This window comes from Maylandia zebra, linkage group LG19 (assembly GCF_041146795.1).
Source record: "Maylandia zebra isolate NMK-2024a linkage group LG19, Mzebra_GT3a, whole genome shotgun sequence".
In the NCBI taxonomy this organism is placed as follows: domain Eukaryota; kingdom Metazoa; phylum Chordata; class Actinopteri; order Cichliformes; family Cichlidae; genus Maylandia; species Maylandia zebra.
In genome coordinates this window covers 12,886,983-12,904,671 of record NC_135185.1, presented here as the reverse complement: position 1 = coordinate 12,904,671, position 17,689 = coordinate 12,886,983, and the positions used below count along the sequence as shown (strand labels likewise).

General features: G+C 40.3%; 1 protein-coding gene across 3 annotated transcripts in view; it reads right to left on the bottom strand.

Moving 5' to 3' along the window:
* Positions 1-3,134: 3,134 nt before the first annotated feature.
* The window catches only part of syt14a (synaptotagmin XIVa), a 39,090-nt gene continuing 24,535 nt past the window's right edge, over positions 3,135-17,689 (bottom strand). For 2 of the 3 annotated variants that reach the window (XM_076877435.1, XM_076877436.1), the window contains 5 exons: positions 15,269-15,540; positions 14,735-15,184; positions 13,095-13,284; positions 12,529-12,585; positions 3,135-7,376 (listed from right to left, as the gene is read on the bottom strand). In XM_076877435.1, the coding sequence (XP_076733550.1) occupies positions 7,063-7,376; positions 12,529-12,585; positions 13,095-13,284; positions 14,735-15,184; positions 15,269-15,540 (1,283 nt within the window). In that variant the 3' untranslated portion in view covers positions 3,135-7,062. The remainder of the gene's footprint in view (positions 7,377-12,528; positions 12,586-13,094; positions 13,285-14,734; positions 15,185-15,268; positions 15,541-17,689) is intronic. The other variant, XM_004574748.3, reaches the window with a different exon arrangement.

Below are 17,689 nucleotides of genomic sequence, written 5' to 3'. Positions count from 1 at the left end.
TTGGATGCTTTCGTTTATATCTGCCTGAAGAACTACTTTCTCTTCTACTTACTAAAATCTCCTTCAGCTTCAGTTAAGTTTAACTAATGTCAGTAAATTAATGCCTCTTTTGTTTGTTTTGCAGGACTACTTATTGCTCAGCCATCCTGGCAGTTGCTTATTGTTTTTATTGGCTACACCATTGACTTCATTTACTTTCTCAAACGTCCACGTGCACTCTGGCTGTAATAATATAATTTCCGACAGCACCTGAAGGATTCTAAGAGTTTTTTTTTTCAGACAGGTTGTGTGTTGGAAGATCTGCTCTGCAGGGATGTGACCGACAAAGAGAGGGGAGGGAGCAAACCCCTCTCATCTGTTATGCATTTCCCCTTTGATTCCACAGCAGCCACTGAATCTTATTTTCCAGTGTTTCTCCCTGAGAGCGCTTTGTTCTGCGTTCAGCTGTGGAACGTGTCGGGGAACACAGTTAATTGTGAAAACCTTGTATCTCTGATCTTGTTTTCTCTCTCTTTACCTTCTTTTCATATTTAGCTCAAACTACTGCTGGGTGTCAGGATCACACAAAGCAGAGGTGTCACTTCACCACAGCAAAGTCCCCGACAAGAGGGGGGGGAGGGCTGACAGCTTTAAAGTTGTCTGTCTGTGCAATAAAAATGAAGCTGGAATTAATTACACTCTTGTACAACAAGTGCAAACATATTTAGGTGTAGAGTAACAGATATCCACCTAAAGATGTGTTTGGTTTTTTTAACGTTCCATTTCTGTGCCATTTTTAGGATTTCTGCAACAGAGAGGTATTTAGATGTACACTCGGGTGTAGCTATGATATCTTTGCCTGTGGGGCAGAAACGTTCATCAAAAGATGCCACTGTACAAGTGAGCCCCTCTCCGCATGAGCTGCAGGCAGTCTGATTTCGAGAAACAACACCGCCACGCTTATTTTGAATTCATGCAAATTTCGGTGGTTTACATTTAACGGAGGAGAGTTAAAAGTTTATAAAGTAAGTGAAGTTCAAACATTGACAAAAAAAGAAAAAAAAAGAAACAGGATGCAATGGTTGCTCCACCTGTTGGTTATTTTGTGGAAATGCAATTTAAGGCAAATTTTAGGACATTGATTCAAATGCAACACACAATTCAATAAAAAAAAACCTCTTACATGATGATGTTTCTTTGTTTTTTTTTTTCTTTTTTAAACAATATTATCACATAGAAATTCTCTATCAGAAGTCAATTAATAAGACAGTTTACAAATCAAAGTCAGTCCAAAGTACAGGAGAAAAATACATTTACAGGTACGTTAAGACACTGTAACACAAGGTTGCTGAGTGAAAAACAGTAAGGCACCGATGCCTCTGTGGCATAGGTAGTTTCTAAAAAATAAAATAAAATCACAAATTAAAACCAGCCTTAAAAACCAGAAAATTCTTAAAATCTTGTAAATTAAACGAAAGCGTAAGAAACGATGCAGCAAACGTACAAGTCTGAACACGTAATTAGTGGAACACAGCCTGTGAAAGATTAACACATTCAGAGCTCGTCAAAGGGATGTTAAACAGGTTTCTGTCGTTTGGTACGGAAGCAAAAGAAGACCAGCAGAGTTTAAATGTGTACACTGCACTGAATTTAAATGTACAGAGATCTGTTTTTAATTTCCCGATTGGAAATTTTACTTCTGTTTTTGTAAACAGACCACATTAAACAGAAAATTCATATGTCAAAAGTTTGCTGTTGTACATCTTAACTTCTTCAAACGCCCCTGAACTAACCTAAAACTTTAAATTCTGCATTTTAAAATGACTTTCAAGTATTTTCACTTGTTTCTAAAGCACTTCATGGTCTCACATGCTGGCAGCAGATGAAGTAGTTGGCCATCGGGTCCTTGAGCAGCTGCTTGAGGACAAAAATGTTTGTTTCAGTTGATGAAATTAGTAGATTCTCTTTCCTAAAACCCCCCCCAAAATGCACTGCTCTATTGCAGAGGAGTCAAATTATTGCCCTCCAACAAGCAAGGAAAACAACTTTGGAGAAGCTGAAAGTACTAAAGCCGGGTTAAGAAATGTACAACACATTATTGAAATCTGGAAAGAAAAAAAAACTTGACTGATCATGATCACAATCACTTAAAAACTTGGTGAAATCAGATTCGACCACAGTCATCATAGATATGAAATTAAGACTTAAGAAAACCACTTATCTGTGTGGCTAATCAGAAAAATGGGCTGCACGTTGCTGGGATCATAAGGACTGGACTCTGGGGCAATGGTAAAAGGTCATGTGGTCCAGATTTACCTTGCTCTAGACTTATGGCTAACTAACGAGGGGTGATGAAGTCATGCGCCCATCATGCCTCGTACCTGCTGGGCAAGCCTTAGGTTCAGCAAATTGTACGTTTAAAAAAAATGAGGTTAGCTGACTTCCTGAATATACTGGTACATATATATGCTGATATACTCACAGCTTTAACATAGTGAATGACCAGGTTTTTCCATCAATGGATGTTTTTCTCCCCTGATGTCACGGGCATATTCAAAGACGACCATGGCCAGAGTCCAGATCTTAAGGCCACTGAGAATATTTGGGATTTCTGCCTCTCCCATTGTCAAACAAGATAATAGTGAGAAATGAATGCAGTTCTAGATGGAAAAAAATGCTGGATAAATTTATCAAAATGATCCCACGTCGAATGCTGTCATCAGAGCTAAAGGCAGTCCAGATTGTATGATGTTGTTCCTTTTGTGATAGTATTGCTTTCTGGTTTTTGCAAACTCTAAAAACACTTTAACAACATTTCTGAAGTATTACAACGTGAAAGCATTTTCATTTTTTCAAATCTATAAACGTAACAGTATCTAGAAGTCAAATGTTTTGGCCTTCTTTTGCTTCCGTATTTGGAGGGAACATGAATCATGGATCAAGTGTTACGGATAACATTTCCAGTTGGTTTTCAGGTACTAATTCTCTCCAGCATAATTATATTTTCAGAGAAGAGGATTTTTTTCCCAGCAGTGTTAATATTTTTCATCTGTTACTTTACTGATAATAATATTGTAATATTATTAACTATGGGGCCTGTGATCCCACTTTAATATATCCCTGCACGTCTTCTGTTGAATTCCACACCCCCCCCCCCCCCCCCTTTTCTCCCCCCCACAGGTAATCAAATATCACACTATACAAATTCACTCAAAGGCTCCAGGCTGATCCCATAAAATAAAAACCTTTTGGATTCAGATTACAGGTGCATCTCTACACTTCCAAATGAGCTTTGGTCTTTCGCATTGTGTGTTTCACTGTTGTGCTGTAAAGGCTGTGCTTCTGTTTCAAGCTGTTAGAAAGCATCAAAGCTGAGAAGTCTTGACAGATTGCTTTGAGATAAACTCAGCCGGTCTCCATCACACCCCTCTCTGGTTTTAGAAAAGGGAACGTAAATAAGACCTGAGCTATAAGACGTGTGTTGCTTCCCCCATGTAAACAAACTGAATCATAAAGAGTAGCAATTCAAACAGTATTGCTCACGGAGTCGGTTAATATTTGATTCACTAATAACTGGCTTGACACATTTTCTTCTCCCGGCTGCTGATACAAAAATAGATAAAACAGTTACTAATATAAAGCATATGTCAGACAATCAGGACTTGGCTTGTTTTCTTCTAATAACCAGTAATTGAAATCAGAAACGGTTACACCCAACAAGAAAATGCAACAACTCTACCTACATCACAGCCCCCTCCCACGCCCCCTTTACTGTACCTTCTCCAGTCAACACACACACACGCACACACACACTTGGTAAACACTGCACAAAGCTACCTTTCACCACAACCACAGGCACAGTAAAGAGTATATATATATTTTTTTTATCTGTATATGAAACGCAAAGATAAAGCGGCTGCAGCTAAAAAGCCCGTAGACAGTCTGCAGGGTTGTCGGTGCTCGCTGCCGTAATGAAATCGCCTCAAAAGTTTGAATTCCCTCCAGCGAGGCTGAGTGGTGCTGCACTGCGTGTGCTTTCTGTAAGTGTGGATGCAGGTCTGTGTGCTCTCAGGGTGTGTCTGTGTTTTGAACTCTTTAAGAAGTTGATGAACTGACTAAAAACCATAAGGCAAGGGCTTCTGTGTGGACACCCACAGCTCTCTTATAGCACCAGAGCAGGTTAGAAAAAGGTAACAAGTAGGATTTAGTCTCACCTGTTAGCTGTGATTTAATGAGCCGTTTATATTCAAAAAGGTGTCGGAAATTTCTTTAAAGAATCGTGACATTGCGTGTAACCTTCGAATGAAAAGTCATGTTCACAAAACCATCTAACTAACCTACATATAGCATATCCCAGTCAGTCAATGTGTCCTCCAACTGGTGTTTTCTATAAATATTCGACAATCTGAAACACTCATTTCTTCTCCATGATCACTATTGAATGTCATCTCGACACAAACCCTGGCAGTGATGTCAGGGCGTGTCTGACACCTTCTATTATTCTTCACATTTATTTATTCTACTTAAGCTTGAGATGCTTGAGAAGCTATGCTTGTAACTCAGTAGTGTCGGCAGAGAGGAATTCATTAAAGTGTAATAATTCTCACTCAATCTACAGCCATGAAAACGAAAGTATCAATTCTAAGGTTTTACTCATCAGGACAAAATAAATGTGGTCGGTAACAGAGGGGCGTACTAAAAACTGTTCATCTGACGATGTACTTTTAAGACCAGCTAAGTCCTAGATTATTTTTAACATTTTTTCCTGATACATAAAAACCTTAGAATTGACTTTGTTTTTCTTATGACTGCCTTATAACCTCCCACCACCCTGAATGAAACTGCACAGGTTACAATGCAGCGTGATGAAATAAACTTTGGTAAAGGACATTTAAAATTGAAAAAGTCCCTATATTCACTTTATAATTGTCCCATTTATGGGTACCCTGGACGGAGCATGTGGCATGCATGTTTCTAAAATGATGTGATAGTGATTAAAGCTGCAGTCAGAAAAAAGGTGAACAAACAAAATAAGAAAATGAAAAGTCCTCTTCCTCTAGTGCTCCCTTCTCTGTTCTAAACATCCACTAAAATATAATTTCTGATTTAAGACATGATCGTTACCAATCAGCTGGTCACGTCTGATAAAAAGACCTGCCAGTGCAAAGTCTCCGGTCACAGTCCAGATCTTCTAAAGCCTGAAGACAGAGGGAAGGTGAACTGTAGGAGGTTAAATGTCATTTTTTGGTCCAAAGAGAAAGAGTCAGTGCAGTTAGCATGACCAGTAATGGTAGCTCTGTGTATCCACACCTCCGACTCACACATCAGACATCTGGAGAAGTTCTATGGACTATGTAAAAGATGGACACCATAAAGGCGTTCATTGGTTTGGACTCAGTATTTTTGCTATACTAGGTTTTTGGACCCAGAATTAATGATATGTAGACAAAAGGGTGGAGTGAGAGATTTCTTGGATGGTTTGTACCACACAGCAAGCTCTTTTATGTGTTAGACAATTCTATTAGAGGTGCTACAAACAGCATAAACACAGTGGAGAGATCCAGTTCAGTGACTCCAATTAGTAGAGAATGGGCTTAGCTGATGGACCATAAACAGACTATAAACATTTTAATGATTTTAATGCTTTACATTGGGCATTTTAAAGTGGGAGTCTATGGGGACTGACTCACGTTTGGAACCAACCTCAAATGGTTTTTGCGCTTACACACTGGTGTCTCTTTTCTTCTTTTAGCTTTGGAAGTTCCTGTTTGCTGTTAGACCGGCCTTTTGCTTCTTTGTTTACAGGTCCTTATCCATGGCTCCTTATCTCTTCTAATTGCTTTATCTTTTTTGATTTACCATTAATGCATTCTGACTGAGTTAAATGTTTTGCTGTTGCTGTTTGGATTGTCACTCTTTGTTATATCCAAAGTGCAAGCCAAGGCTTGCACTTTGAGGTACATGAACCTCATTCCCAATGTATGAACTAGGATTTTATGGAAGTTCCATGGTGACTAGTTTGACCTCCCCCATGAGTCCCTTTTTACTATTTATGACTGAATGGGTTCTCAGTCGTCTAATGGTAATCTAAAGTGTTTGAACTGAAGGCAGCTGCACTCGCTTTAGGTTCCTGAAGAGGTTTTACTTTTCATTCAGAAGATTGTTTTCAGTTCTAAAGACTGATTCGGAATGCTGTCTAGTGCGCCACCTAAGATCATGAGTTATGCTTACGTGAGTGGAGGCGTGAATCCAAAATCTGAACATTTGTATTTCACAGTCTCTTCTTCTTTAGGTGCAAATAACCCTTTCAGGTGAGAGGTGACGATGTCTTCAAAAACCTAAAAGGAGTCCAGCTGCCTTTGACTGAAGCACTTCAGATTGCTTGTAGTATTTTAAAGAAGTACAGGAACCTTCAGGTGGGAAGCTTTTTTCCTTTTTAATTATTTTACAGTCCCTATTTTACACCATTGTAGAACTGCCATTTTAAAATCTGCCAAACTTCTTGTGGTTTTAAAGTCGATGGGGATGACACAATGGTAATGTCCAGCCTCGTTTGACATTTCCAGGTAAGAAGTTGTCTCTAGCTAAATTTTAAGATAAGGATCTGCTAAGAGGTGGTCTGGAAAATATTTGTTAAAAAAATATAATTACAAAAATTAAAACCTTCTTTAGAAACTCCTACTTGTATTTATGCGGCTGGAGGTGTGGGTACATATGGCTACCAGGTGTAATTTGCTCAATGATCTTTAGCCCCAGCTAAACCGGCTCAGCAGACAAAAAGATGCCATCTACAAAAACTTAAAGGTCATTACACGGCAGTATATGGAAAATAGCATGTCTCATCATAAAACTAATTCATGACTGTTTAGCCAAACAGAGCCATGAAATCGCTTATGCCATGCCGAGCTGAGAAACTGAGTGCAGATGTGGTTGTGTTCCCGTCTCTTCATCACCACTGACGCTGGTTCATTGGACGGCATCGCACTCCCGCTTCCCAGTTGAACATTTCCATTTCCTGCCCATCTGAGACAAAGATGGCGGCGGCGCCGTGTAGCTATGCCCGCGCGCCATCTTGCTGTGCCATTAAGATTCCAGCAAGCTGTGCCAGCGGCAAACCTGCTGTCCTTTAGACTCTTTCATCTGAGTCCAGTGGGTGAGCTCCTCCTCTCCAGAGCTGTTGAGGCCCAGCGAAATCCAACCAATCATCTCCTTGCGCTTCATGCTGCGCTTGTTGTAGACGGATAGGATGAGCGTGACGTCCGAGAGCTGGAAAAGAGCTACCTGGAAGACAAACGTCTCTTTGTAGGTTGGGTTGGGCTGACCTCGACAGATGGAGGTCTTACACTTGGACATCTCATGGCCCATGGAGTTAAGTAAGGTCAGCTTAACATATGTATCTAGAGAGGAAGCAGGTGGAGGAGAGAGTTACAAGGGAAATGATACATCTTTATATATATTTTTTAAACCGTGAGATTCTACAATAGCTTTGTAGTAGTAAAAAAAAGGAAAGAAAATAATTCAGGCACCAGACTTAAATAATAGACCCTTTGTGCAAAATCCTTATGTTTCTTCACCTTTCCTCTTAGTAATCAGCCATGACGACCTGCTGCAGCTGTTTCCTCTGCAGCAAAGATTGACACATTTTCTCCACAAAGCATTCACTTCTGTAATAATGTCACAGCGGATGATATATAAGAGCATGACCACATAGGATGCGTTTTTTCTCCTGATCAAACACAAAGCACAGCTGTGAGCGCAGGGAGCGTTACTTCAGTCTTGTTGCTATGCGACTACTGATGTCTAATCTGAAATGGGGGATAATGCTGAAGATGAAAACTGACTGGAGAAAGTTAGTCATACGTTTGCTTGTGTTTGAAAGGATTAGGAGCTCCTTCTGAAACGAACCATGTAGCCAAAATTAATTAATTCTGGTTACGTGGTTCATCACAAATTACCATGAAGAGCTGCTATTATTTGACATAATGACTTATGCTAAAACTTTAGAGCCCGAGGCAGTCCCAAGACATGCTTTGTCCAAAATGTGACTCACATATTGTGCAGGATATACAGGTCTGCTGACACTAAATGAGAATCTGGGTGAGAGGTGTCAGAAACATAAGGGAAATACAAGACATTCGAAAAAGCCTTGAATAAAATCTATGGAGGAACTGCGTAACAGAAAAGAACCGGGAAAAATAAGAAGGTTAAGTTGTTGCACTGAGTGTTTTTCATGATTTATGAATTGAACGCCACTGCTCAGTTCATGGAAACTCCATTTGTTTCATGCATGTCTAAAAATGTGATTACTGCTTCCATTTAAAAACATTTCTTGCCAGCATTAAAGTGTTAATATGACCAATAGCTATATCATGTTCAGAGGGAAATAAAGAAAAATATAGATTTTATTTAGATTTTTTGGGTGTCATGCATTTGCCCTTATGACTTTGGCAATAGACACTTACTGTAACCCAGATTCACACTGGATTTATTTTTCTTTCACTATGCAAAGAGGTCTTCTTCAGTTTTCCCGTTAAGGTCTATTTCTCTCAAGCAGACTCTTTTCTGTGTATGGGCACACGCGTTTTTCTTTCATCATGCCAGAAACTTGTTCAGAAAAGCTTGAACTGACGTTGTTGTTAATTATATATCTGTAGAAAATCATTTTTTAAAATGTGTTTAGTATTGTTTTTCCATAAATTCCCAACTCCAGTGTGTCCAGGGCAGACCCAGAATGGTGAAACACTTCACTGGGAGGTATTCTATTCAAATGCCAGAAGTACCTCAGCTGGGTCTCTCAGTCTGTAGGAGTTGTGGTTCCACTTTGAGCTCCTTCTGAATGGCTGAGCTACTCCCCTGGCGAGCCCAAACACTCATGGGAGGAACTTCATTTCACCGCTTTTTTCTGCAAACGTATTCTTTCGGGCACTGCTCACAGTGTTTGGCTGTGAAGGTAGGAGGGACTGGTACAACTCCAAACTCAAAAAAAGTTGTGTCACTGTGTAAAATGCAAATACATTCAGAATTTGCTTTTCTCATAATCCCATATTTCATCCACAATAAAACAGAGAAAAACAGGTCATATATTTAAATTAAAACATTTTACTTTTTGACTCATTTTGAATTGTTTTGGCAGCAACATGTCTCGAAAACGTTTGGAAAAGTAAGTGATATTACAAAGAAACAGCTGGAAGATCATTTTGCAAATAAGTTCATTCGCAACAGTCAGTAGCATAAAAAGAGCATCTTAGAGAAGCAGAGTTTCTCAGAGGTAAATACAGGCAGAGGTTCACCAGACTGTCTGCAAACTGTGGAAGAATTTCAGAATACGCAAAATTCAAAACTGTCAACATGTTATAATCTATAGTACCAAATATCAAATGAAAGAATTTGGAGAAACCTTTGTGTGCGAGGGACACGACCAAAAATCAGTATTGGATGCCCTTGAAAAAGGCATGATTGCTTAATGGAAATCAGTGCATGGGCTTAGGAACACTTCCACAAATCACTGTCTGTGAACACAGTTCACTGTGCCATCCACAAATGCAGGTTAAGGCTCTGGACGCTGCAGCATTCTGACTACAGGGAAGAAGGAACATCCAGATTGTTATCAGCGCTGTTCAAAAGTCTGCATGCTTGATGCTATGGGGTGTATTAGTCCCTACGGACTTGGCTGCCTACAAATCTGATCGCATCTTTTTAAAGAGAGTTCTGCATCCATAACAACAGATCGGACGCGGATGGGACAACCTTCCTCTCCCAGAAGCCCAGCAACTGGTGTCATGGGTTCCCACATGTTTACAGACTGGTGTTAAAATAACACAGTAGTAAACTTGATCTTGTCCCAACTTTTTTAGTGCGTGTTGCTGCCATCAAGTATAAACTGTGCCAATATTTTCCTTAAAATAGTGAATTCTCTCTAAGTTTTGTTGTGAATAAAATAAGAGTTTATGAGACTTGCAAATTATTGCACTTTATTTTACACAGCTTCATTGAAATTTAGCTTGTAAATTGGCCGCTTCACCTTCACACTCGGCTCACTCTTCACCAGAGTGGCACATCGTCTGCATTGATGCATCAATCCTGCTAGCCTCCTGTTCCACTCCTTCCCAGCTCCTTATCAAGACCCAGAGGCAATTGAACACGTCCACTTGAGGCGCAACTTGTTATCAAGACCCCGACGTACTTGAACTCCTCCAAGTGGGGCAGCAATTCATTTCCAACCTGGAGTGGGCAGTCCACCCTTGTCTGGCTGAGAACTGTGGCCTTAAATTTGCAGGCGCCAGTTCTCATTGCTCAAGGAAGCTTGCACAACCAAATGATCTGCAAAAAACCCTACTGCCCTCTGCCGCTGCACTAGAAACTCTTTAAATAATCTAATTTTTAATAATCTGATGAATAAAAATTATAATTTCATTTGTTAGTATTTATTTTAATAGTTGCGTTATGCAACTAATGCAAGCATGTTGCCAGGTTTTCATGCATATAGGGGCTTTTAATGTGAAACAGAACAGAAAAAGCACTTGCTACTAGTACGACTGCTGGTGCATAATTCTAATATGTTATTATATGAAGCTTTCAGATGAGATATGAAAAAACATATTTAGCTCAAGACCCTAGCAATCAAAGACAGAACATAATATATCGAGTCGGGATTAAAGTATCTAAGAATTCTGAGCTTAGAAGCACGACTTGTACCGCTGATACTCGCAGTTTGCGACATTTTCCACCTTTTATTACCCCGCTGATCACATTCCAAAAAACAAAATCCCGATAAAGCTCATTCATTTAGCCCAGAAGAGGAAAAAGCAAAAAGGAAAAACACTGCCATTATCAAGTGATTTCAGCATTCACGCTTTCCTTATTCACTCCTCATTTCAATGCAGAAATCATGGCACAAACTGAAGCCATAAATCCAGCGGAAAGTAAGCGAGGCAAGACTGGCAATCACAATGGATCTTTGAGAGTGTTTTGCCCCTCGTCTACAGCCATACTCTGTAATAATGCTGTGTATTATGTTCCAGTCTAAGAGGGGTATAAGGAATGAATTGCTGAGGGTTTCATGCTGTCGAGTGCCAGCTGCCTTCCAACGCCTAGCTCACCGCCTTCAATCACACATTCAGTTGCTCTCTTTGACATAAAAGCAGAGTGAAAAAAATAGCCTTGATTTCTTTTTTGACTGGTGCTGAATGGGCTCTGTAGAGCTGTGGATGTCTTAAGTGGTCAGTAGCGGTGATGCATGGCTCTTTGGCATTGTTGCTGAATGAGAGGGGCTGCGGCTGATGATTAACTTGACTCGTCGGCTCGGTACTGTTTTGAAATGGCAGAAAAGAAGCTTTGAAATTGCTCCGCATCTTTCACCGTGCTCTTTCCACTTTGTAAGGACGCACAAAGTCAATCAAGGCCTTCGTGAGGATTTTGCACAAAGGTTTTTTTCAGTGTTGCCAGATGCGACTATTTTCCAAGTACAATTTGAAGACTATAAAGTATGTGGATATGCTATTCAAGAATGTACAAACAATATCAAAATCTGACAGCTAGTTATTAGTTAGAGACATTCACGAATACATGGAACATGGCAATTAATGGAAGGACAGTACAGTGTGGCTTTTAGATGAATATTTATGCAACTGTATTACAGAAGTCCTGTTTATGTTTCATATGCTGGAAGCAAAGCCGAAAAATGTAAAATGTGCAAAGCGTACTGTTCGAATTAGGCCAGCACTCAATGACAACATCTCCTTCTTGCTGGCTATCAGACACCAAGAAAACTAGACTGACATAGCATGAAAAAGGCTGAGTGAAAACACGAAGGACTTCCAGGCAACACAAGAAACGGGCAAAGGAGGCAGGAGGGGGTATCTCAGATGCATGCGTGATGTGATACGCATTCAGAAATACAGCAAGAAGACTTACAGTACAACAGCCGAGCATCTTCATGGATGAGAGTTAAAATGCAATAAGAGTCCTATGGTCCAAAGTTTACATGAATTTAAAGAAAGTCATATTTCAGGTTTTATGGGAAAAGCTTATCTTATCAAAACTGCTTCCAAGTGAGAATTTAGTTACATTTTTTCAACTTATTTGGGATGGGTGCAAAGAGCTTGGGCTCCCAATATTGCATAAACAGTTGCTGTTATATGTAATTTACATTTTTATAGCAACAATTGTTTCATAATGTAAAACCTATAAATTACAGAGAGACAAAGTTAATCACAATTATCATGTGATCCAGTAAGAGTAAGCACTTGGCAACGGTGGGAGCGAAGAACTCCCTTTTATGAGGAAGACATGAGGAAAACCAAGCTCAGGAAGCGGCAGCCATCTGATGCAACCGACTGGGGGATGAGGCGACATTGAGTCAATCCAACATACTACAGCATCAAATTAGATATATATTAATGATAGAAGCCAGTTAAATTAGTGTGTCTCCAATCAACAGTCATTCCATTTACTTACATCTATTTGCATCCATGAAGATGTATTTAAAAAAAAAAAAAAGGATGTGAAATTAACACTGATGACACTTTACAGGGAAGAACAGAAACTCACCTCTGATAATATAAACCTGTCCACCTATCAAGTGTTTTAGACAACAGAACAGTCCATCTGACAACAAGGGTTGGACAGCAGTAAGAAAAACAGCGGACCAAGATGTCAAAAAGGTAGTAGGGTGAGAGAGTTTCAGGTGCAGACATAACAGAAGATGCAAGGAAAGAGAAACAGGGTCAGAAGGCCAACAACAACAACATTTGCACAAAGTTCAACAAGAGGCAGTTTTTGTTTGAACTTGCTGCTCAGATCCCTGGAAGCTGACTGAGGAGGCTGACCGGGAAATGAGGGAAACCAGAGGAAAACTGAAAAGCAGGTGGTGGCCGAGATAGAGTACACTATCTCTGATTCGGAGAAGTTATACGCTGTGCATAGTCCCTCTCTGACTGAACGTAAGGAAGCGCATAGTATGTAAAATATATAGACTATGACTACAGATGTTTACAGGAGATACAAACTCCTATGCACAGGCTCAACTTGTCCTCTTCCGCTCTAGCATTTGAAACATTAAAAGTGTTTTCCTGCTCTTTCTCGAACTGGACAACAAAACGTTTTAGGGTACTTACTGGGTGGTTTGTTAGCAGCCAGGTTTTTGAAGTGGATGCCTTTGATGACTTCCACAGAGAGACGTCCTGTTGTGGCGTTGTAAACCAGGCCCACGAGGATCTCCGGTGTGGAAGCCTGACTGACTGACTGGAATGACGAGGCGCTTTCACTGCATGTCATATCTGAGAGGCTGACCTGGGATTCGCCACCCTGAAAGAGTTGGCAAACATTCAGAACATTCTTAATATCAGTTTTTAATTGTTAAGGATTTTCCAAAACACAAATGAATTACAATTCAAACAGCAGTTCACTACACCCTCCCTTTACTGCTCTGTCCCAGCAGGACGTCAAACTCCTTACTTGGTCATTGTACTGAATTTTTCGCATTCATCGATCACGTCAAGTAATCACTCTCAGACAGACGGGTGAGGTACGCAAATAACTGCCATCTACTTTATAAACACAGACAGATTGCTAGCATGTTTCAATCAATCTCAGTCTGTCTGTGCCAATGAGCGCAACTCATCTGTAATCCAACACAGTTGTATTCTGGTTATATTCCTGAATAAAGGCAAAGCTGCCGAATACCTTAATGCCTATTTGATTTTGCAAATCACCGTCATGCAGTTACAATGTATCCAGTTTTCCGGTTTCAAATCTACGAGGTTCTGGCTTTGACTTCTTTTAATACACTACATACATGATGTATTTACTATCACAGAGTGTTGGTTTAGGCAAAATAGTGTCGTATAGTACACGCTAAATAATGCTAGCCACTATAACTTGGATATAAAATATGGTGGTAGCCAGAGTGGGATTAATGATCTGTTACTGAAATCACACTCAGTGGATAACGGCTTAACCAGGATAATCCTACTTTTGAACACTAATAATAGTAACATTTACAAAATAAACTTTGCATTTGATTCATTATTACCTCAAACTGTTGACTGAGCTCTTAAAGTCATCAGAGAGTGAGGATGCTGGACTAGGCCAGAAGCTGGCCATGGAGAAGAACCGTGAGGAAAATAAATCAGATTCAGGGAAGATTTTAATATGATATCTCCAAACAGATAGCTAACCCGCTAAAAAAGGAGCCTGTATTAGGCTGGGCAAGCTAACATTTGAAGGTTACGTAATGCACATCTTTTCTTTATACTTAAGGACTTGTGTTTTTGGATAGGCTAAAAATACTCTTTACATTTTTAGTTATCTTATGTTCAGTGAATTAAGCACTGAATGTTGCTGTATTGGGTTAATTCAGCACCTGGATATCTACATAAATAAAAAATATTGTTACTAAAGGGAAAGAAAACTAATATCTGACAGATTCAATGCAGGATAAATAGGTGCCTTTTAAGGCTGCCTTTCTTCTTTGTAGCCTTTGAAATAAAGTGAGCGAAAGGAAAAAAATAAGTAAACTGATTATTGTTTATTCCCTAAGATGAAATGGAGGCAGTGTCGCACTACCATCTACTCCTGAGAAGCATTAAAAGCCAACAAGCAAACAAAACAGGCAGTTCAGTAAGAATGATCTGCAAAATGTGATCTCACTCTGAAAATGTTATCCAGTTGGATGAAAGATCAATCAACAAAGAGAAGTAATTAGTGAGGTGATGAGTGGCAGCTTGAAAGCCAACACCTGCTTTGATCATCTTACCGGGAGTGCACAGCATGGGTCTAATGTGACCGGCACCGACATTTTGCCCTGAAGGTTGAGCTTGGTGAGGTAGAACACCTTTTCCCCGAGCACCTTCTCCTTCTTCATTCGTCGCATGCTGTAAAGGCGAAATCTGATAGCATAATTGCTGATCATCTCTGACTCCACATGGCTGAAGCGGAAGGTCTCCGTGAAGATGGGGCACGGGCCTCTCTGGATCCCCGTCTTCGCCCTCTGTTTCTTGGTGGGCAGAAGCACCAGATGAACCTGCCAGGAGATGTTACCGGTGCGCTTGTAGCTGGGAAGGTCGGTTACTGCCATGATGGTTACAGACAGCTGCTGCTCCTCTGAGTTGTAGTCAAACACGATGTCGAGGGTCCCGTATTTTGCAACAGGATCTGGTTCATAACCTTTCGGTAGCTGGGCTGCTGATCCACGGGCTGACATATCCTACGGAAACCAATGAAATGTTCAGTGTTCAAAATAACACCTCAATCTAAAGTATCACTCTGATATTGCATGACTGGTATTTACCTCTGGGCTGAGGACAGCTGTACTGTCACTGGGCACGTCCTCCTCATAGCCCTTGTTGAGGTAACTCTCAGTCTCGGGGCCGTCGCTGCCCTCACTGGGACACTTGCCAAAAGAGAGGTGGGGGCTACCGCTGGTGTGGGACAGATCACACTTGGCATCACCCAGATCTGACAGCGTGCAGGACATCCTCGGTGAGCCATTCTCATCCTGATAGGGCGGTGGCTGAAGCTCATCCAGTGGCGGCGTCCGTCTCATCCTCTGGATGCAGTTGACTGGTTGGGAGGATATAAATAGATAAAATAACAAAATACAGACACATCATAACACATCGTTTAATAGGAACCATTAAAGAAAGTAATTTGGTTGCACACATTTACAGCTTCATCAGTGCTTCACTGTAGCAGCAGGTGGTGATATTCTGTATTCTCATCATCATCAACAAACATCATAGCATCAAAAGACCAAAACGGTCTTAATGCCTTCCAACATACCCAGCTTGTCAATCCAATTAAAAGCACTACATCCATAAAACAGGGTAAACACATATCTATTCTTTTTTTCTTTTTTAAGCAAAAATGTAACAGACGGGGGTTGAATGGTTTTCAAACTGGAGGAAAATCGTGCATTTCTTAAAGACTATTTTCAGCCTCTGATTTGGCGAATGTGAGCATTACAGCAGAGTAAATAAATAAATGGAGCTCTGTGGCACCGAAAACAAAGAACACTGTGCAAAGCTACAGAAACACAGGCAATTATTTTCAATTTTGAAGGTTTTGATCTTATTATTTATTTGTAAACAATGAGAGAAATGTAAAACTTTAACAGAGTTTAAGTAACTTCAAGGACCTAAAGTATTTAAATTTTTACAACAGGTTGGGTATGTAGCCCATTTAGTACATATGGTAGTGGAACACCAACTACAGCATGTATTCAAAATCAATCCTACAGACTTAAAAAAGACACAGATCTTGGCATTGCACGATGGATTATGTTTGCAAAGTTTCATCTGAAGAAACCACAAGACCTCTCAAAAAATGCCCTTCGGACAGATGAGAGGTGATTGGCCACACTGTACAGCATCACATTTGGAGAAAATTAAACACCAACTGTCAGCACCAAGGTGGAGGCGTGATGATTTGGGCTTGTCTTGCAGCCATGGGAGCTGGGCAATTTGCAGTCACTGAGTTGACCATGAAACAAAGTATTCTAGAGTCAAATGTGAGGCCATCTGTCTGACAGCTAAAGCTTGGCCCAAACTGGGTCATTCGACAGCACGAGGACCCCAGGATCCCAGGCACAGCAGCAAATCACCTTGATGTGTTTCTTTTTAAGAATGGCTGAAAAAGAAAGAAATCAAGGTGTTGCAATGGCCCAGTCACAGTCCAGACCTCAGCTCAATTAAAATGCTGTGGAAGGAAAGCAAACGACAATGAACTGAAGAAGAGTGGGTTAAACTTTCTCCACAGTGTTGTGAGAGAAAACAACGACTTCAGTTAAAGGTGGGACAACAAACTACTGAGTCACGTGGTGTACTTAGATTTACACGTGACATCTTTGTACATCTTATTAAAGATTAACAGATAATAAATTAATTGTAACAATACCAGGTGAGTCTTAATGTTTAATCTTCAATTCTAACTCTATCAGTATTATTTCGATCTGTAAATTTGTCATTATTATGATTTTGTTTAAAAATTTTCAGACTTCTTTTTCAGCCTCACAAACAGATCTGATGCAGCTGCCCTCGTGAGTATAATAGCTCTGCGAGAGGAATCTTTTGAATGCACAGTCTAAATAAAACATCAGATACACACCATTAAAAGGACTGAACTGAATACTTCTTAATCTGCCACACATTTTATGCCTCTCACCTTTCTAAATGATTCAGTTGCCTGGAAGGCAAAGAGTGAGGCTGTGCTGAACATTTCTGTGGCACTTACAAAGAAGCCTGAATAGTGTTGTCAGCTGCATTCTCAAACCTGACTCCTTTGTCCAATTTGGATTCACAATAACTGAGCAGCCAATGCTAATACTCCCAGAGGGACGCTGGTGAGGAATGAATGCTTTAAACCCAGCCTGTTGCAGAAAAAAATAAGGGGGCAGAGAGAGAGAGAAAAGAAAACAAAAGATGAAGAAGAACATAACTTGAAAAGAACGATCTCTTCTTTCCTCTAACTTTTGGAAAAAGCCAACACTGTCATGACGTAATCCACTCCAACACAATGTTCCAGCTTTCTCCCAAGTTCCTGAAACTTTCACTCTTAATAATGTCTGTGAGACACCAGCTCAAAGTGGCACATATCAGTGGCAGGATAGAGGCAAAGGAGTCTTAACTAAGTGTCATGGAGGGCTTGATAAAAGGAGCAAATCCATTTTGAGCAGCTTTTTCCCGCTGAGCCGGGGGCGGTTGATTTGATAGAA